The 22,165-nt window shown below is 44.3% G+C and overlaps 1 protein-coding gene across 1 annotated transcript in view; it reads left to right on the forward strand.

Annotated features, from left to right (window-relative positions):
• Positions 1–22,165, forward strand: part of ALPK2 (alpha kinase 2) — a 311,543-nt gene that overhangs the window by 215,123 nt on the left and 74,255 nt on the right. Inside the window, exon 10 of the mRNA XM_029579517.1 lies at positions 12,171–12,259. Coding sequence (XP_029435377.1) covers positions 12,171–12,259 — 89 coding nt within the window. The remainder of the gene's footprint in view (positions 1–12,170; positions 12,260–22,165) is intronic.

Below are 22,165 nucleotides of genomic sequence, written 5' to 3' on the forward strand. Positions count from 1 at the left end.
ATGCTAGGAATTATATATTTACATAGTGTTTATTAACCAAGCTTACCGCATTTGAAGGTATTTAGAGTTGTTTATTCCAAAAAGCGAATAGGTGAATTTTAAAAGCCTGGCACTCATGAAAACCAGGAGATACGTGAGTATCTCTGGCCGACGTGCGCCGAGCGGATTATAAAAGCCACCTGTGTACACACGTATCTTCTAGCACATGCATAAGTGAGAAAGCCCAAAAAGGGGTGAGGCATGGGTGTGGCCTGGGGAAGGAAATAGTGAGATATGGGCATTCCGTGACTTTAAAATGAAATGTGTGCATAAGTATTTACGCGCTCAAGCAAACGCCGGGTACCCTGACGCATAACTTTACCACTGCTATGGATGGTGTATAAGTATTAAAACAAAAAATACTAGGCAAGGCATTGGGATTTTAAGGGTTAGGGCTCACAGGGGAAAAGGGAGGTTAATAACCTAGGGAGGTTTGGAAGTCCTATCCCTCAACTGGGCAAACTGGGAACGAAGTGGGGAAACTAGTAATTGATTCGGTGCGTATCCCTTAAAAAATTCCCCGACTTATGCGGTAGAGGCAGCATTTGCTCATACAAAATTGTGCGTACATATAAGCGCATTCAGCCTATTTTATACCATGCGCGCAAACACGTGGAAACTGTTAAGAACGCCAGTCGCGGCGCCCCGCGGCCGGGTGTCATGGCTGCTGGCCGTGGCGGGCCGCAACCAGAGGCAAGTCGGCGGTCACAGCTTTAACTGCTCACCCGGAGCTTCAGTGGCTCCAGCGACAAATGACAGTTCCTGTTTTGGCGTCTGTACGGGCCACGGTCACTGCCTCTCTCGGCCGCATGGGCTCGGTGGTCTGGCTCCTCCCCCTCAGCCTCCTAGGAGCCGCGCGCGCAACTGCTGAATAGATTTAAAGGAGCCATGACCGGATATTGTCATGGCTCCTCCCTGGGACTCCACCTTCTGGTTCCTGTATTTAAGGCAAGGTCTGACACCCAGACCTTGCCTTGGTATTGAGGCTTGTGCTTGGTTCCTGTTCCTGGTCTCCTGGTTCTTCGTCCCGCTTCTGCTCTTCCCTCCTCGTTGGGATTGACTCTTCTGGACTCTGACCCCTGGCCTGGCTTTGGACCGCTCTCTGGACTCCGACCCCTGGATTGGCTTTGGACCGCTCTCTGGACTCCAATCCCTGGACTGGCTTTGGACCGCTCTCTGGATTCCGACCCCTGGACTGGCTTTGGACGGCTCTCTGGACTTCGACTCCGGGACTGGCTTTGGATTTTCCTTGACTTCTCTCCTCGGACTACTTACAACCAGCTGGAGGCACCAGCCATCTGGAATCCACGACCTGCAGGAGGCGCTTGCATCCAGACCATCTTCATTTTTCCGGGAGTCTCCTAAGTCCCAGCGGCCATGTCCCTACGGGCTCCTCCTGGGGGGATCACGAGCTTCCAGGGTGAAGCCTTCTTCTCCACCTCTTCAGCAGGCATTACCATCCAACAGTAGAGACCGACGAAGGTATTCTCCCTTCTTGGCTGTGCTGACTCTACCTCGGAACAGGGGTCCACTCTCCAGCCCATAACAGAATACCAAGGCCATGAACCCGGCAGAGGCCTCAGCCCGTCAGGCCATTCCCGGATTAGCCCAGAAGGTCATGGAGCAACAACGTATACTAGAATCTATGGCGGCTTCCTTGGAATGACTTAATGCCCGTTTGGATTCTATAGCTGCAGCTCAGGCTGTTCCGCCACCAGTACTTCTGGAGGTACAGAGTAATACCCGGACTGTGATTCCATTACCGACTCCTCCACGCTACGCTGGAGATCCTCGCTTGTGTCAAGGATATCTCGACCAGTGCAGTATGCACTTTCATCTTCAAGCCTCCCTGTTTCCAGATGATCTTACCAAAACGACCTATATCCTGTCATTGTTGGAAGGTAAGGCTCTTGCCTGGGCTTCTCTGTTCTGGCGACGGTCAGATCCAGTCCTACAAAACCTACCAAAATTCTGGGAATTATTTCAAGCCGTGTTTGACGATCCAGGGAAACAAGTGGTTGCTGGTTCCAAGCTTCTACAACTTCGGCAAGGAGGGAGACTGCTGGCAGATTATACCATTGAATTCAGGACTCTGGCATCCGAACTCCATTGGGAGGAGAACTGTCTCCGGTCCATATTTTTAGAGGGCCTGTCACCCAGAATAAAAGACGAAATGGCAGCCCGAGAGTTACCTCAATCCTTGGACTCTATCGTGGACTTAGTAACTCGAATCGATAGACGACTACAGGAGAGAGCACGGGAAGGATCAAGCACGAGAAAGCACATAATGGGTGCTACTTCCTCTCGTCCAGCTCCTGTATCCCAAACCGCACCTAAGTCTGAAGGAGCTACGGAGGAACCTATGCAGTTGGGACGGGGTCCCCTTTCTCCAGAGGAAAGACAAAGACGCCGCAAAGCAGGCCTTTGTCTCTACTGCGGAGAGGCAGGTCATCTCATTGCCCATTGTCCAACACGTCTGGGAAACTCCAAAGCCTAGGCTCTATTGGGGGAGTAACCCTAGGCATCACCTCTCCGGCTCCCCCAATAACTCTGCATGTTACCCTGGGTTTTGAAGATCATCGGTTCTCCACACTGGCCTTAGTAGATTCTGGAGCTGGTGGAAATTTTATTCTACAAGATGTGGTAGAGCAATTACACATTCCCATTTGCTTATGCCCAAAGCCATTAATTATATCTTCCATTCATGGAGATCCCCAGCCGGGCAGGATAACTCATCACACAGTTCCGATGGAATGTCACATTTCTCCGACCCACTCCGAAAGCATCTCCTTCTATGTCATCCAGAGAGCTATCCACCCTATAGTTCTTGGCATCCCATGGTTACAGCAACACAACCCACAGTTCGACTGGATATCTTTAAAACTAATCCGCTGGGGATCAACTTGTCAGGGGACTTGCATTCTCGGATCAAACCCATCTTGTAGCTTCATCTGTACTTCTCGGCTGGAGGGTCTGCCTTCATAGTACAAGCAGTTTTCGGACGTCTTTTCCAAAAAAGCTGCGGACATTTTGCCTCCACATCGAGAGTTTGATTGTAGCATCAATTTGATTCCTGGCACCACCCCGCCTCGGGGAAGGGTCTATCCATTGTCCGCCTTGGAAATCCGTGCTATGTCAGAATATATTCTGGACAACTTACAGATAGGATTCATCAGGCACTCTAAATCTCCAGCTGGGGCTGGCTTCTTCTTTGTTGGGAAAAAAGATGGGACCCTGCGTCCATGCATTGACTTCCGTGGGCTTAATGCCATTACTATCAAGGACCGGTATCAGTTACCACTCATAGCGGAACTTTTCGATCGTCTACAAGGAGCCAAGATATTCTCAAAACTAGACCTTCGAGGAGCATATAATCTCATCAGGATTCGAGAGGGTGTCGAGTGGAATGACGAGTGGATGGACATTATGAATATTTAGTCATGCCATTTGGGTTAACTAACGCTCCGGCTGTATTTCAACATTTCATTAATGAGATATTCAGAGACCTGCTATATGCATGTGTTGTCTATCTAGATGACATTTTGATTTTCTCTCAGAATTTACAGATGCATAGACAACATGTCATTCTAGTGTTACAACGTTTAAGAGAGAATCATCTCTATGCGAAGCTCGAAAAATGCATTTTTGAGCAAGAATCCTTACCATTCTTGGGGTATAATAATTTCTAAACAAGGCTTTCAGATGGATCCATCCAAATTAAAATGTATTCAAGAATGGCCTCAACCTAATGGATTACGTGCGCTGCAACACTTCCTTGGTTTTGCTAACTACTACCGTAGTTTTATTCTGAATTTCTCCAAATTAGCAGCCCCTCTCATGGCCCTTACACGCAAAGGGGCTAATATTAAAGCTTGGCCTCCAGAAGCGGAAGAGGCGTTTCAGGCACTCAAGAGCTCGTTCCTCGGCATCCTGATCCCAGACGCCCGTTTGTAGTCAAGGTGGATGCCTCTGCTGAAGGAGTAGGGGCTGTCCTAAGCCAGAATGACACCACGGGAACATCTCATCCTTGCTCATATTACTCTAGGAAATTTTCGTCGGCCGAACGGAATTACTCCATCGGCGACAAAGAACTTCTTGCCATCAAACTGGCATTTGAAGAGTGGCGACAGTGGCTGGAGGGAGCTCAGCACCGTATCACAGTTTACACTGACCATAAAAACCTGGTATACCTTCAACAGGCCCACGTCTGAACCCACGCCAAGCTCGATGGGCATTGTTCTTTACACGCTTTAACTTCGAACTGCGTTATCGACCTGCTAACAAGAATATTAAGGCAGATGCTCTGTCTCGATCCTTCTCTGCAGAGGAAATTGAAGAACCTATCCAACACATTATAGATCTGGCCTGCATCAACTTGGCTGCGAATTTCACAGTCCCACCTGGGAAAACAGTGGTACCCAAGAGACTACGTAATAAAGTGTTGGCCTGGGCAAATGACTCTCAGCTAGCAGGACACCCTGGACGAGCTCGGACTCAGACACTTCTACAGCAGTACTATTGGTGGCCGGGAATGTGCAAAGACATACAAGCATATGTGGCCTCCTGTCCAACTTGTGCGCAACATAAGATTCCTACGGGGAAAACACAAGGACTGTTACAACCATTACCAGTACCTTTGAAACCATGGACACACATCTCCACAGACTTCATCGTGGATCTACCACCCTCGGAGGGCAACACTGTTATATGGGTAGTAGTGGATCGGTTTTCTAAAATGGCCCACTTTATCCCACTACCCTCCCTCCCGTCTGCTCCTTTTTTGGCTCAACTGTTTATGCGCCATATCTTCAGATTTCACGGTCTACCGCTACAAATTGTTTCTCACCGGGGTCCTCAGTTTACAGCTCATTACTGGCGCAATCTCTGTAAAAAATTTCACATTGCTTTGGATTTTACTACCGCCTTTCACCCACAAGCCAATGGACAGGCTGAACGTACAAATCATGGATTGAAACAGTTTTTACGACTATACGTCAATTCTCGGCAAGATGACTATCCTACTATCCTACCAGGTCTCCCATCATCCCATACTAAACCTCTCCAAATGATACAGAACACGGCAGCAAGAATCCTAACAAACAAGAGGAGAAGAGATCACATTACGCCAGTCCTTAAAGACCTTCACTGGTTGCCAATCCACTACAGAATAATCCATAAATCCCTCATCACAATCTACAAAAATATCCATGGACTTGCTCCACTCCATCTACAAATAACTCTCAAAAAACACTCCTCCACCAGACCCATTAGAGAAGCATACAGAGAATATCTACAGGTACCACACGCCAATACCACCCAACATATAACATTGAGAGATTGAGCCTTCTCTACAGCAGGTCCCCCACTATGGAACTCCATCCCCTTAGAATTATGACAGGAACCATGCCTTCCAACCTTCAGACTTAAAACATGGTTATTCAAGAAAGCCTTTCCGGACCCTTACTGATTCTCTTCCATCAAATTTAGCAAGACTGATCATCATCCATTAAACTGATCCAGACATTACCAACCACTGCAACTTTCTACTTCTTATGTTAAACTTCTATCATCTTCTTCTTCTACTCCCAGTTAGAATCATCCCTGTTTAATTGTAACTTCTTTTTCTGTGCACTTGTTATAATTTGTAATGTATACTCTCATGTTATAGTTATGTACGTTATAATGTATTGCTCACCCTTTGTTTTATGTAAACCGACATGATACGAACCTCCGTGAATGCCGGTATAGAAAAACACAAATAAATAAATAAATAAATAAATAAATAAATAAATAAATGACTGAGCGACTCTTCTGTCTTGGGCTGAATTTTCACATAATTCTCACACCTGTGTTTCTACGGGGGCTTCTCCTTTTCAGATCGTCTTTGGCAGACAACCCAGACCTCCATTGCCTTTGCCGTTACCGGTCCCATCTCTGGCAGCCCAGCTCACTGCAGCTCAATTAAAATGGTTATGGGTCCATACTCAACAGATGCTTCGGAAAGCGGCCCTCTCTGCAAAGACCTTTGCCGATAAGCAGCGTCAGCCAGGACCCCAATTCCGTCCGGGTGAGAAAGAGTGGTTAAGCATGCTGCACATCCGCCTGCGAGTCCCCTCCATGAGATTGGCTCCTCTTACATTGGGCCATTTCCGGTGCTTCGACAACTGTGGCCCGTGACCTATCAACTTCGTCTGCCAGCGAAGTTGCGAATCCATAATTCCTTCCATGTGTCTCTTTTGAAGTCCTTGGTCCTCACTTGGCCTTCCCGGAAACCTCCCGAAGTGCCTCTACATAGGGCAGTGGATGAGACTGTATACCAGGTTCAAGAGGTACTGGACGTTCGGAAACGAGGGAAGTGCTGGGAGTATCTTCTAGCATGGGAAAGATTCGGACCTGAGGAGAATTCTTGGGAGCCCGCTAAGAATATTCTGGACAAGTCTCTTCTCCAGAACTTTCACGCTGCACACCCTTGGAAACCCAAGCCTTCTAGGGAGAGGCCTAAAGGAGGGGGTACTGTTAAGAAAGCTGGTCGCTCGCCCCGCAGCCTGGTGTCATGGCCGCCGGCCGCGGTAGGCCGCAACCAGAGGCAAGTTGGCGGTCACAGCTTTAACTGCTCACCCGGAGCTTCAGTGGCTCCAGCGACGAATGACATTTCCTGTTTCGGTGTCCGTATGGGCCGCTGTCACTGCCTCTCTCGGCCGCATGGGCTCGGCGGTCTGGCTCCTCCCCCTCAGCCTCCTAGGAGCCGCGTGCACGACTGCTGAATAGATTTAAAGGAGCCATGACCGGATATTGTCATGGCTCCTCCCTGGGACTCCACCTTCTGGTTCCTGTATTTAAGGCAAGGTCTGACACCCAGACCTTGCCTTGGTATTGAGGCTTGTGCTTGGTTCCTGTTCCTGGTCTCCTGGTTCTTCGTCCCAATTCTGCTCTTCCCTCCTCATTGGATTGACTCTTCTGGACTCTGACCCCTGGCCTGGCTTTGGACTGCTCTCTGGACTCCGACCCCTGGACTGGCTTTGGACCGCTCTCTGGACTTCGACTCCGGGACTGGCTTTGGATTTTCCTTGACTTCTCTCCTCGGACTACCTATGACCAGCTGGAGGTGCCAGCCATCTGGAATCCACGACCTGCAGGAGACGCCTGCATCCAGACCATCTTCATTCTTCCAGGAGTCTCCTAAGTCCCAGCGGCCGTGTCCCTATGGGCTCCTCCTGGGGGGATCACGAGCTTCCAGAGTGAAGCCTTCTTCTCCACCTCTTCAGCAGGCCTTACCATCCGACGGTAGAGACCGACGAAGGTATTCTCCCTTCTCGGCTGTGCTGACTCTACCTCGGAACAGGGGTCCACTCTCCAGCCCATAACAGAAACATTATAAAATGGCTGTGTCTTTTGATGCAAACCGGCATACACATGTACATGTGCACCCCCATGCTAGTATCAAAGTTATCATTTTTTATTGTAATTTCTTTAGAAAAACGTGAGCTTATGCAAAGGTATAATTACCCTGTATTAGTTATAAGCTCTTGGAATTTGATGAACATTGATAAAATACCATACATGTTCATGTATTGTATGAGATGCTGACCATTTATTTGTCCACAGCTTGTTATCAGTGTCTTAAGATCATTTATAAGGTGTGAATTTTTGTTGTGCCACTCAGAGCTCTCATATTTTGGGTTAGGTTGATGTGCACATGATCAGATAAGAAAATAAGGAAGTTAGCTAATTTCATTCTGCTTCATTAGTGGTGGTTACAAGTTTTTCTTTAAAACTTTTAAATTGGTGTAGACTGATGTGCACAAACCAGAACATCTGGCTAAAGTTGCTACTTTTGTTTTAAATGCTCTGTTATAAATGAAAAGACACATATTAAATGAGAACACTATTGAAAGTGTTTCAGGTTAAAAATACAAACTTAGCAGTTTAATCAGTATAAAATAACTTCCCTGTTACTTGGTGCACATATTCATGCTCTCATTTAATATGTGTTTTTTCATTTATAACAGAACATTGTAAACAAAAGTATCAGCTTTAGCCAGATGCCCCTGAAGCAGCGATAGGCGAAACAAGGCGCTATGTGGGTTTCTTCTTTGTTTCAAGTAAACGCGCTACATGGAAACATCACAGTGAACCTGCTGAAAGGAAATAACAAAGATTACAGAGGGAAGTAGATTGTTTTTCCTTCTCATGATTTTTAAAAAACATTTAATTGCAATTTCTAAAAATTCTAAAAAAAACAAGGCAGCCCTAGCCAGATTTATGATTACATGTGACCTGTTAGCATTAACAAAATGTGAACATGTTTCTCAAAGATGCACGTGTGGTATGAACAATCTTGCTACAAATATTTAACTGTTTTGGCTTTACTATGCATTAAGGGACTTGTGTTGTGATTATACAGTATGAAGTAATATTAAATTCCGAATGTCAATGCTTTTTGGTTATTGCTCATGTGGATGCATTTCACGTATTGTTGACTCTTTTGTTGGGGTAAGTCTCCTTACTTCAGCCAGGTCTCACTCTCTTCTCTCCTCCCTGTGCAGTTCCCAGTATTGCTTTCTTTCTCCCTCTCTCTCTCTCTCTCTATTCACATTGTCATCCATTTCCCTCAGTTCTCTTCTTTTCTTGCCATTTCCTTCATTTCACCCCCATATGACTATCTAAAGAACTGTAGGATCAGGCAGAGTCAGTGGAGAAGCAGTTGAGTCCCAGCCTAGGAAGTCCCTCCTTCACTTGTGCGGGAGTGTGGAAAACAGTTGGGGAGCATGGGGAACAAGGGCAGACAGCTGTGAGAGTGCAGAAAGTCGCAGCTAAGATAGCCGCAACATCAAGAGAGACTAGCATAGCCAAAACAAACACAAAAAAAAAGGCAGCAGCAAAGTAGCTCATGCTTCTGCACATGGCAATCCTCCTTTTGCTCAGCAGCTAGCTTGTGGGGCAACATTTCTAAGTCCTAACGTCTGCAGTGGGAAAGCTGCTGAGCAGGAAGAGGAATCGCCATGTACAGAAGTGTGAGCTCCGTAAGAATCCTCTGCCTGCCACTATCACTGGGGAGAAACAGTGGGGAAGAATTAGGAGGCAGTTTCAAAGGTAAATGCAAGTGCCGCACAGAGTTCTTCAAAGAGCCACATATGGCTTGTGTGATGCTGGTTGGCTACCCCTGCTCTATGAAACAACACTAGAATTCTAGGACATGCCATGAAACTAACTAGTAGAAACAAATTTTGTATGGTAACATGGTAGCATAGTAAATGATGGCAGATAAAGACCACAATGGTCCATCCAATCTGCCAAGCAAGATTGTTGTAACTACCACTATGTTCAGGCTAACTCCTTGCTTTCTCTTTAATGTTGTAACTGCTAGGAATGTGCATTCATTTAACATTAATACATCAAACATAACAAATGAATCTATTTTCATTTCAATTGTGGACCTCCGAAACAAATAGAGTGGTCCTGCAAATGAGATGAAAATTTTGTCTCATTTGTTTCTGTTTCCCACTCAAGTCAATGCCCTATTGAAGTCTATGGCTGTGCTATGAACAAATAAACAAGTCTAGGTAACTATAGCAAATAACTCTTGCCTGTGTGACATCACAACCTTGTCAGACTCAAGATAGGACAAGTTAGCAAGGAAACCATAGAGGGAAAATCACTGTGTACTATCTTTTTAAGTAGCCTATAGCTGCTATCTGGATCAAGTGATGCTGAACTATTCCTACTGTAAATTCAGAGTATGTGCAAGAAGTTCTGTATTTCCTTTCCAGCAGTTTGTAGAGAAGAATGTGTTTGGAGAAGCTTTCTCAGAGTTTAAGAAAAAGCTAGAAATGTGTGGATTAAGCACTGGTAAAGGACTGCTTCTTATCTTCTCTGTGCTGCAGTGGTATTACTGACTGTGCCACAAATATAGAAGCAGTGGCACTGTTGCTGTTTTTGATTTTTCTCTTCACTGGGGGAGGGTCAGGGTAGAAAACAGTATGAAGATTGCAAGCCCAGTGCTGAGCTGGGCGGCTGTGACAGAGCAAGGGTATCCCTGTGAGCTACATGATCCCCCATATCCCTACCTGATCCTTTGTTATTCCTTCCTACCAGTTCAGCAGCATGGAGGGGGATGGGGTAACAAGGGATTGGCAACCAATGGGATTAGGCAGGGAAAAAACAGGTGATATAGTCAGGGCTTCTTCTTTAGGCCTTCCTACCAAAGCCCAGTACCTTTTGTTGATCACCCATGGCATCAGCATAGAGGGCACATCACCTGGGATATTGGCAGAACACACTAGCTCCCCCCCCTTTCCCCCTAAGAGTGTGGTCACCATAGGATCAGTTTTCGGGATGGCGGGCAAGCATACGAGTAGAAGGCACAGGCTTTGCTTTGCTGCAGATCATAAAGTGTCAGTTGGGTGGACTTAGCCTTGAGATGCCACAGGTCAGGATACCAGAGTCAGGCTAGTAGCTCCAGCAAATGGACTGGAATGAACATGATCACAGAGCTGATCACAAGGACTATTAAACTTGACTTGGGGGTGGGGGAAACCAAAGCCTTGAATGAAAGAGACAAACTGTTGTGAAATTTGGTGATGGTCTGTGTTTATTGATAAGACATCAATTGTATTAGCTCATGTAGGAACATTATATATTGGAGTCTGTCATATTTTGAATGATTTGAAATAAACCTGCAGCCATTTGTATCCACTACTTGCTACACTTCACTTGAGATATTGGTGGGGGTAGCAGTAGGCTGTCCATGCCACCACTATGATTTTTTTTGTCTTTGTCTGTCTGGACATCAGTGAGGTAAATATACTATCAGACTGAAGAGAAGAAGAGTCTTACTAGGCTGCCAGTATTTTTGGTTCTGTTAGTGTTTAACAATATTGTGTGTATGGATTGGAAAATGAGTCAATCAACACTGAGTGCACACGGTACACACAAATTCTATATGTGTTTGTGTGTGTGTGTGTGTGTGTGTGTGTATGTGTGTGTGTTTGTGTGTGTATGCAGACAGTTCTCAACCCTGTGAGGGGGTACAGTTACAGTATCAATAAATAAATTCCTTTCTAATATCCAAACCCCAGTAGTCAGTGCACTTCAATAAATTCTGTCATGTCAGGAAAAGGGAGAGGATAGAATGGCAGGCTTAGCAGCTTTTGCAGGGGCAGAATAATTGGTCTGGAGCCAGCCCAATAAAAAAGACAATCCTGCCCCTAAATTGAAGAGAGACTTTTTTAGGGGCAGAATAGTAGAAGAGGAAGGCAGCTCAAGGCAGAGCAATTGAATTGGAAGAACATGTGTCATCACCACCTATTCATCTCCCTCTTGTTTATAAGAAGAAGGAAAAGGTGAAACAGATATCCACATCTGACAGTAGCAGGGCAGGGGCATGGACTAGAGTAGCAGATGTGCAGCATCAAAAACCAGCACCATGCCGCTCCAGACAATTAAGCGCAAATCATTCCTTGCAACCTGGCAGGAAAACCTACAAATGCTGCCTCACAGAACTCGCAGTTTCTATCTGAACTCTCTTTCATGAAAGATATATCTCTCTATACAGTTTAAACCTGAATTCCCTATTGAGTTAACCAATTGCATTTGTACCTGTGCTTGGGCTAAGGGTTAAGGAGAGGGCGGATGGGGGGGATGGAAGGGTTAGTTAATCGGGTGCTGTTGGGGTTGACCTGTATTTTCATGTTTTGTGGAAATTGGCGTGCAGATTAATCGCCCCTCCACATCTCTTCCTGCCTGTAAATGAGGTGTTTTTGTGAAAATTTAATAAAAACGTTTGAAACATAATTCCTCTGCAATAGTTGTAAATGGAAACAGTGGCACACTCCCTTAAAAAGTAAAAGAATGTGGCCCCATGATTTTGCCTTGGTCACATAAGTCCATCTCTACATTGTTTTTCACCTCATTGCTTCCTCTGCTGAAAAGAAATATGGCAAAAGTATAGGTCAATCGGACAGTACAGACTGATGATGCATAGTATGTAGTCAGGGAAAAATTGCACTAAAGCTTAATGAAAATGAGCAATATTCATATGGTATTAGCGGCAATAGATAAATATAAATATTGTAAATAATTGTTTACTTTTTAAAGATACTTTTTCCTTTTGATCTTTCTTTTTAATACAGGAATGTTATGTACAAAACACAGCAAGAGAATATGCCAAAATATATGCATCAGAGGTAGAGCCATTGGAAGGGTTTGGAGACGTGCCAGAGTAAGTAAAAGCCAGCATGCATTAACATTCTTCTAGTTCAGGAAGTCATACAGAGAATTACTGTCTTCCAAATACCTTTGTTTATGGCAATATTTAATAGTTTTCAAATGACTTAAAACTCAAATGGAATAAAGGTCTTTCTATCCTTTCTACTTCCCGAAATCATTATTAATATTTGAAAGGCAATCTCATAATGCTGAAAGAATATTTTGAAAAGTATAATAATGTATTACAACTAGAAAAAGAAAAATAGAATAGGATGGAAGACAAGATCCGTAAGACAAATCCAGTCTGCCCAATTTTCTTCCTTTTGCAATGTAATACACTATAATTAATCTGACATCCTCTTCACTTGTTGACCACTAGGGGTCCTATGCATTTAAGTTATTATATTTTTTATTTTAATTTTATTTATATTCAGCATTTTGGCACTTCAAAGCAAATTACATTCAGATATTGTAGGTATTTCTGTATCCCCAGAAGGTTTACAATCTGAGATAACTTTCAAACAAATTCACATGAAAGCATTTAGACACACATATAGCTACATGTAGATCTACTCTAGTATTTTATAACCATGTGTATCATAGGCGTGTGCATTCGTTTGAAACGTATTGGTAATCCGCAATGTATAGGGCCATATCCGTTATATTCGTGGGGAAGCAAAACGTATCGCGATTCCCCACGAATACAACGAATCTTCACCGAATTATTCGGCCGTCTAAAGGAGCGAATTTAAGCAAAACCCCCACCCTCCTGACCCCCCCCCCCCCCCACCCAAGACTTACCAAAACTCCCTGGTGGTCCAGCGAGGGGTCCGGGAGCCATCTACTGCACTCGGGCCGTCGGCTGCCAGTATTCAAAATGGCACCGATAGTCTTTGCCCTCACTATGTCACAGGGGCCGACCAATGGCACTGGTAGCCCCTGTGATGTAATAAGGTCAAAGGATATCGGCGCTATTTTGAATAACGGCAGCCGATGGCGTGAGTGCAGGAGATGGCTCCCGGACCCCCCACTGGATCACCAGGGAGTTTTGATAAGTCTTGAGGGGGTCAGGAGGGTGGGGGGGTTGTAGTTAATTCAATGTTAACTGGGAAAGAATAAGAATGAACACATGAATGTATCGGGAGCCCCACTTGCCGAATGCAACGTATCTGCCCCCTGACAAATACAAATACCGAATGCAATGTATGCCGTCCCTCTGCACATCCCTAGTGTATCATGTATATGCGTATTATAAAATAAGCTTATCTTTACCATGGTACAAGCACATGCAATGCACATACACATGCAATGTATTGAAATCACATATTTCAATGCATTGAATACACAAAGGGGCGGATTTTAAGAGCCCTGCTCGCCTAAATCCACCCAAATCCGGGCGGATTTAGGCGAGCAGGGCCCTGCGCGCCGGTGAGCCTGTTTTACATAGGCTCACCGGCGCGCGCAGACCCCGGGACTCGCGTAAGTCCCGGGGTTCTCCGAGGGGGCGTGTCGGGGGCGTGTCAGGGGGCGGGCCCGAACCGCGCGGCGTTTCGGGGGCGTGCCGGGAGCGTTTCAGGGGCGGACCCGGAGGCGTGGTTACGGCCCAGGGCGGCCCGGGGGCGTGGCCGCGCCCTCCGGACCCGCCCCCAGGTCGCGTCCCGGCGCGCAGGAGGCCCGCTGACGCGCGGGGATTTACGCCTCCCTCTGGGAGGCGTAAATCCCCCGACAAAGGTAAGGGGGGGGCTTAGACAGGGCCGGGTGGGTGGGTTAGGTAGGGGAAGGGAGGGGAAGGTGAGGGGAGGGCAAAAGGAAGTTCCCTCCGAGGCCGCTCCGATTTCGGAGCGACCTTGGAGGGAACGGGGGTAGGCTGCGCGGCTCGGCGCGCGCCGGCTATACAGAAATGATAGCCTTGCGCGCGCCGATCCAGGATTTTAGTGGATACGCGCGGCTCCGCACGTATCTACTAAAATCCAGCGTACTTTTGCTTGCGCCTGATGCGCCAGCAAAAGTAGGCCTATTTGCATAGTTTGAAAATCTACCCCAAAGTTTGCCTACCTATTTTAAAAATATATGTCCGTATAATTTATGCCTGAAAGTAAAGCAGGACTTACATAAGTCTCGATTTACACATATAAGTTGGCTAATTTTAAAACATGTGCATACATATGAAATTAATCAGTTTATAATTACCCCACCAGTTCATCCAGAACTCCCACCCAGTCAGTACTACACAATAAACATGCTTAATATCACTTTCACAGGATAATTAGCAGGTTAAAAGTATACAAGTGGGTAGACAAATGTATGTGCATGTCTATTAAAAAAATAGCAACACACATAAGTGTTGGCTCCACCCCTGAAACCCCTACATTGTTCTTTTTTACACACATGTGCATGCAAATGTGAAAATATACGTGCATATTTTATTTAATACCAATTATGTGAGTAGAGCTTACTTACGCATGTATATGTAATTTTTATGTGAGTAGCATTTTTAATGTGCATAGCATTTTTATGTGCGTAGCATTTTAAAATTCATCCCTTAGTTTAATATGAGTCATGACTTGCCCAAAGTCAAAAGGTGCAATGGAATTTGAAACTTCGTTTCCCTGGTTCATAGCCTGCTGCTTATTTATATATATAAATAAGTTTTGGTCCACAGTGAGTAAAAATAAGTGCAGGAATTTATAACAATTGAGGGCTTTCCTCAGAAAATCATGAGATTTCTGGGTAGTAGGAAAAGCTTCTAATGGCGGCTTCTAAAATATTCGTGTTGGATTTCCATACTTTACCTCCTGGGTCATGGATGGCAGTCAGAAAAACATGACAATTACAGGGTCATGGCAGTGGGCCTGGGTCCAGGCTCTGACCTAGGTCATGGAATCGGGCCTGAGGCTGGGCCGAGGACACAGATTGGGACCTGGTATCCAGGCTGGGTCATGGAATCGTACCTGGGTCCGGGCTCTGGCCTAGGTTGTGGCACAGGCATCTGGATCCAGCCTCAGGTCAGGTCATGGCATCAGGCCTGGGTCCAGTGTTCAGAACTGGCCTCCCGACCGGGTCTGGACTCCGGCCTATGCTCCAGCGTTGGGACCTGTCTGGTCCGAGGGCCTGGCGTCGTGACCCGTTCTTTGAACCAGTTGTGGCATTGGGTCTGAGTCCAGGCTCCGGCTTAGGCTGAAACCCAAGCTTCAGTCCTCGGTCCAGCCGAGGTGCCAGCCTTCTGTAGGCCAAGGTTATGTCTATGCAAGACCGAGGTTTCAGCCTGGGCCTAGACCTTGCCAGCAAATCCCTACCAAACTGGGTAAGTGGGGGCCAGGGGATCCTGGCCCCAGCATTTTTCCAGGTGGGCAGATGGGAGGCCTCAGAAGCATCATTTTCATGTTTTGGCCATTTTGGGGTTTTTTTTAATTGTTTGATTTGATTTTTTCTTGCAAATATAAAGAATCAAACAATCAACAAACCAAAATTCGTGAGGAAAAAAAACTCTCAAAATGAAAACACATTTTTTTTCTCCTGCACATCCCTATTATTCATGTAAGAAGAGAGATGGAGGAGAAACAAAAAGTAAGTGTTTAATAAGAGAAAAGATTAATAGGACTGGTAGGTTTGTGGGCTAGACTACTAACAGGGACAACAATTCCCTCAGCTTTTAGTTTAAAGTAGCTTATTGCACAGTTCTTATTTAATTTTTCCCTTAAAATTATCTGAAACCAGTTTTAAATGCATTCTAGGATAACTGGAGGGAGTTCATACTTCAGTTTCAGACTTGTTTCCTGCGGCAAGTTAAACGAGGGATATATTGTTCTAACATAGACTCAGACTTATTTTCACCTCTTAAGAGCAGTATGATTCTTTTATAATCTTCCTTTCAATACATATAAGTATATAAGAACATAAGAAAATGCCATACTGGGTCAGACCAGGGGTCCATCAAGCCCAGCATCCTGTTTCCAACAGTGGCCAATCCAGGCCATAAGAACCTGGCAAGTACCCAAAAACTAAGTCTATTCCATGTTACCATTGCTAATGGCAGTGGCTATTCTCTAAGGGGTAGATTTTCAAATAGCGCGAATTGGCCTACTTTTGCTGGCGCATCAGGCGCAAGCAAAAGTAAGCTGGATTTTAGTAGATACACGTGGAGCCGCGCGTATCTGCTAAAAACCTGGATCGGCGCGTGCAAGGCTATTGATTTTGTATAGCCGGCGCGCGCCGAGCCGCGCAGCCTACCCCCGTTCCCTCCGAGGCCGCTCCGAAATCGGAGCGGCCTCGGAGGGAACTTCCTTTTGCCCTCCCCTCACCTTCCCCTCCCTTCCCCTACCTAACCCACCCACCCGGCCCTGTCTAAGCCCCCCTTACCTTTGTCGGGGGATTTACGCCTCCCAGAGGGAGGCGTAAATCCCCGCACGCCAGCGGGCCTCTTGCGCGCCGGGACGCGACCTGGGGGCAGGTACGGAGGGCGCGGCCACGCCCCCGGACCGCCCCGGGCCGTAGCCACGCCCCCGTACCCGCCCCCAAAACGCTGCCGACACGCCCCCTAAATGCCACGACGACCGGGCCCGCCCCCGACACGCCCCCTCGGAGAACCCCGGGACTTACGCGAGTCCCGGGGCTCTGCGCGCGCCGGTAGGCCTATGTAAAATAGGCTCACCGGCGAGCAGGGCTCTGAAAATCCGCCCCTAAGTGAACTTAATAGCAGGTAATGGACTTCTCCTCCAAGAACTTATCCAATCCTTTTTTAAACACCGCTATACTAACTGCAGTGACCACATCCTCTGGCAACAAATTCCAGAGTTTAATTGTGCGTTGAGTAAAAAAGAACTTTCTCCGATTAGTTTTAAATGTGCCCCATGCTAACTTCATGGAGTGCCCCCTAGTCTTTCTACTATCCGAAAGAGTAAATAACCAATTCACCTCTACCCGTTCTAGACCTCTCATAATTTTTTTTTCAATTCTTTATTTATCAATTTTCAGTAATATACAAGTATAAACTTGCAATATTGTAATTACAGAACCAGAAATTTATATAATCAATACAACGTTATACCTTACTAGATATTTCACTTTCTGTATTCTTTATAAGTAATAAGAGAAAATTTATCGAATATAGAGCAATCTTATTGTAATTTTATAATACACAAAGGAAAGAGCAAGTACAAAGTGAAAAACAAACTAAAGAATTAGGAGATCAAAAAAAGACTGAAATTTCACTAGAGTTATCTGATCTTCTTGAAAAATTTATTGGTGACACTAGAATTTATCTCTGATAAAGATAATATATTCAAGTTCTTTTTCAAAATAGATTGAAGACCTTCTATGGTTACAAGATCTGGATATATCCAGATCTTTTAAAAACTACCCAACTTAGGAGAAATAAATTTCTTACTTTAAGACAATTGGTAATAGATAAGGGTGGTCAGTTTTTATTACGATATCCCTGTAAATGTGTGATAAATTTGAATGAACATAAATATCAATTCACCGATCCAGAACACCTTAGAGTACTCTTAGGGGTAGATAATCAGGCGGAAAATAGATGAGGGCGACTGTCGGCATTCTGTTTCCAACAGAGGCCAAACCAGGCCACAAGAACCTGGCAAGTACCCAAACACCAAGAAGATCCCATGCTACTGATACCAGTAATAGCAGAGGCCATTCCCTAAATCAATTTGATTAATAGCAGTTAATAATGTACTCCTCCTCCAAGAACTTATCCAAACCTTTTTTAAACCCAGCTACACTAACTGTACTAACCAAATCCTCTGGCAACAAATTCCAGAGCTTAATTGTGCATTGAGTGAAAAATAATTTTCTCTGATTAGTCTTAATTGTGCTACTTGCTAACTTCATGGAATGCCCCCTAGTCCTTCTATTAACCGAAAGTGTAAATAACCAATTCACATCTACTCATTCAAGTGCTCTCATGATTTTAAAGACCTTTATCATATCCCCCCTCAGTCATCTCTTCTCCAAGCTAAACAGCCCTAACCTCTTCAGCCTTTCCTCATAGGAAAGCCTGATACATCACTTTGTATAAATAGCGTTGCTGTCTGCTTCAACAGCAGGGGGAAATGTGGAAAACAGGATTTACATTCAGACAACATCCAACAAGGCAGTGATCTATGCAGTCTGGGTAAACAAGCATCAGGGTAAATTGCTTGATGCAGTGGTTACTACCCTTAACCATTAAGCCTTATGCTCACCTTTGATGCAACTCCAACATTACTCTCTGCATCAATGGCAGAGGATGGCAGGAAACATCAATCAAACAGTTACCAACAAGGGCCCTGAAATTGGTGGTTGGTGAAACAGATACATATGGGAAAATAAGTGTGGGAGCTTGCTGGGCAGACTGGATGGGCCGATTGGTCTTTTTCTGCCATCATTTCTATGTTTCTATGTTTCTATAGGGGAGCTGTTCCATCCCCTTTATCAGTTAGTCGCCCTTCTCTGTACCTTCTCCATCACAACTATATCTTTTTGAGATGTGGCGACCAGAATTGTACACGGTATTCAAGGTGCAGTCTCACCATGGAGCGATAAAGAGGCATTTTGACATTTTCCGATTCATTAACCAATCCATGCTCATCTTAATAATTCCTAACATTCAGTATGCTGTTTTGACTGCTGCAGCACACTAAGCCGATGATTTCAAAGTATTATCCACTATGATGCCTAGATCTTTTTCCTGGGTGGTAGCTCCTAATATGGAACCTAATATTGTGTAACTACAGCAAGGGTTATTTTTCCACCCTTGTCCACATTAAATTTCATCTGCCATTTGGATGCCCAATCTTCCAGTCTTCCAAGGTCCTCCTGTAATGTATCACAATCCGCTTGTAATTTAACTAATCTGAATAATTTTGTATCATCTGCAAATTCAATAACCTCACTCATCGTATTCCTTTCCAGATTATTTATAAATATATTGAAAAGCACCAGTCCAAGTAAGGAACCTGATGCACTCTACTGTTTACCCTTTTCCACTGAGAAAATTGACCATTTAATCCTACTCTCTGTTTCCTGTCATTCAACCAGTTTGTAATCCACAAAAGGACATCACCTCCATCTCATGACTTTCTAGTTTTCTTAGAAGCCTCTCATGAGAAACTTTGTCAAACACCTCCTGAAAATCCAAATACACTACATCTACCAGTTCACCTTTTTCCACATATTTATTAATCCCTTCAAAAAAATGAAGCAGAACTGTGAGGCAAGATTTCCCTTGGGTAAATCCATGTTGACTGTGTTCCATTAAACCATGTCTTTCTATATGCTCTGTGATTTTGATCTTTAGAATAGTTTCTACTGTTTTTCCTGGCACTGAAGTCGGGCTCACTGGGCTATAGTTTCCTGGATCGCCACTGGAGGCATTTTAAAATATTGGTGTTACATTGGCCACCCTCCAGTCTTCAGGTACAATGGATGACTTTAATGATAGGTTACAAATTTTAACTAATAGATCAGAAATTTCAGTTTTGAGTTCCTTTAGAACCCTAGGATGCAAACCATCTGGTCCAGGTGATTTGCTACTCTTTAGTTTGTCAATCTGGCCTACTACATCTTCCAGGTTCACAGTGATTTGGTTCAGTTTATCTGACTCATCATCCTTGAAAACCATCTTCGGAAATGGTATCTCCCCAATATCCTCATTAGTAAACACAGAAGCAAAGAATTAATTTAGTTTTTCTGCAATGGCCTTATCTTCCCTAAGAGCCCCTTTAACTCCTTGGATATATTTTTTAAAGTTTTTATTTTGCCTCTATGGCCAACTTCACTTCAAATTCTCTCTTCGCCTGTCTTATCAATGTTTTACCCTTAACTTGACAATGCTTATGCTTTTTCCTATTTTCTTCAGATGGATCCTTCTTCCAATTTTTGAAAGTTTTTTTTTTTTTTGCTAAAATAGCCTTTTTCACCTCACTTTTTAACAATGCCAGTAATCATTTTGCCTTCCTTCCACCTTTCTTAATGTGTGGAATACAGCTAGGGTTGTATTTTTTAAACAATATTCATGCATGTTGAACACTTTTAATCTTTGCAACTGCACCTTTCAGTTTTTTTCTAACTATTTTCCTCATTTTATCAAAGTTTCCCTTTGGAAAATGTAATGTTAGAGCTGTAGATTTACTTATTATCCCCCTTCCAGTTATTAGTTTAAATATGATCATGTTATGATCATCATTGCCAAGTGGCCCCACCACCATTACCTCTCTCACTATATCCTGCATACCACTAAGAATTAAATCTAAAATAGCTCCCTCTCTAGTTGGTTCCTGAACCAGTTGCTCCATGAAGCAGTCATTTATTCCATCCAGGAATTTTATGTCTTTAGCATGTCCTGATGTTACATTTACCCAGTCAATATTGGGGTACTTGAAATCTCCCATTATTACTGCACTGCCAAATTGGTTAGCTTCCCTGTTTTCTCTTAGCATTTCATCTTCTGTCTGACCATTTTGTCCAGGTGAACAGTAGTATACTCCTATCGCTATACTCTTACCCAACACACATTGGATTTATACCCATATAGATTGAACTGAGCATTTCATCTCTTGTTTGGTCTTTATCCTGTTGGACTCTATACTCTCCCGGACATAAAGTGTCACACCCCCACCAAGTTGATCCTCCCTATCATTGCAATATAATTTGTACCCTGATATTTCACTGTCCCATTGGTTATCCTCCTTCCACCAAGTCTCTGTGATGCCAATTATGTCAAGCTCATCATTTACTGCTATACACTCTAACTCGCCCATCTTGCGTCTTAGACTTCTGGCATTGGCATACAGACAATTCAAAGTGTGGTTTTTGTTTGTATTAACAACCTGTTTTTCAGTTGTTATGGATAATTTGGAAATCTTTAGCTCAGGTTATTTTTTACATATAGGCACATGGACCTAATTTGCTTTTATTGGAACCTCTCTGCTGGGATGCCCTAGCTCTCCTGTTTCATTAGTATCCTTCAAGGATACATTCCTCCGAACCATGCACTGCTGAGTGACTGTTGACTTTCCCCCTTGTTCTAGTTTAAAAGCTGCTCTATCTCCTTTTTAAAAGTTAGTGCCAGCAGCTTGGTACCACTCTGGTTAAGGTGGAGCCCATCCTTTCAGAAAAGTCTCTCCCTTCCCCAAAAGTTTCCCCAGATCCTTACAAAACTGAATCCCTCTTCCTTGCACCATCGTATCATCCACGCATTGAAACTCCGGAGCTCTGCCTACCATTATCTTCATCATAGTTGAAAAAGGAATGATAAATAGAATAAAAGAGAAAAGAAACTCTAAATTTCAGTTTAAAATGTTTAAAGAAAAACAGATGAAATATAAATGGGGCTAGGGTTACAAATGTGGATTAGGGAGATATATTTGTTTGAAATGAAATGGGAAATTTTTACAAAATTCTAATTTTATTTCAATTTTTTTGAACAAAATAACCAGGGCACCCAGGACCCAGGCCACCCCCACTCCCAGTCAGCCCCACCCTCATCCTAACAATCTTGAAAGGACCCACAACCAATACAAATGACAGGTACCTTAGTTCATTTTGGAATATGAATGGCAGCATCTTTATTAACAATAACAAAAAAATAATAACCTTTCAGAACACTCTACTACATCCCCACCACCACCCACCACTCACCACCTACCACAATGAAGGTTCCATGCAGGCACATGTCCACAGAGTTATTACCAGCACCATTAGTGCAACACACCCTGAGCTGGCCACTCTATTGTTCTTGGTCATAGGAGGTTAGTGAATAAAATGAAAAACTTGGGCGTGAGCATCAAGGTGGTAGCATGGTTAACAAACTGGTTGACTGATAGAAGAAAGTGTGTAATGGTTAATGGAACCTTCTCTGAAGAGAGAACTTTGTTAAGTGGAGAGCCACATGGATTGGTGTTGAGACCAAATCTGTTCA

The sequence above is a fragment of the Rhinatrema bivittatum genome, chromosome 1, assembly GCF_901001135.1.
Source record: "Rhinatrema bivittatum chromosome 1, aRhiBiv1.1, whole genome shotgun sequence".
Taxonomy (NCBI): domain Eukaryota; kingdom Metazoa; phylum Chordata; class Amphibia; order Gymnophiona; family Rhinatrematidae; genus Rhinatrema; species Rhinatrema bivittatum.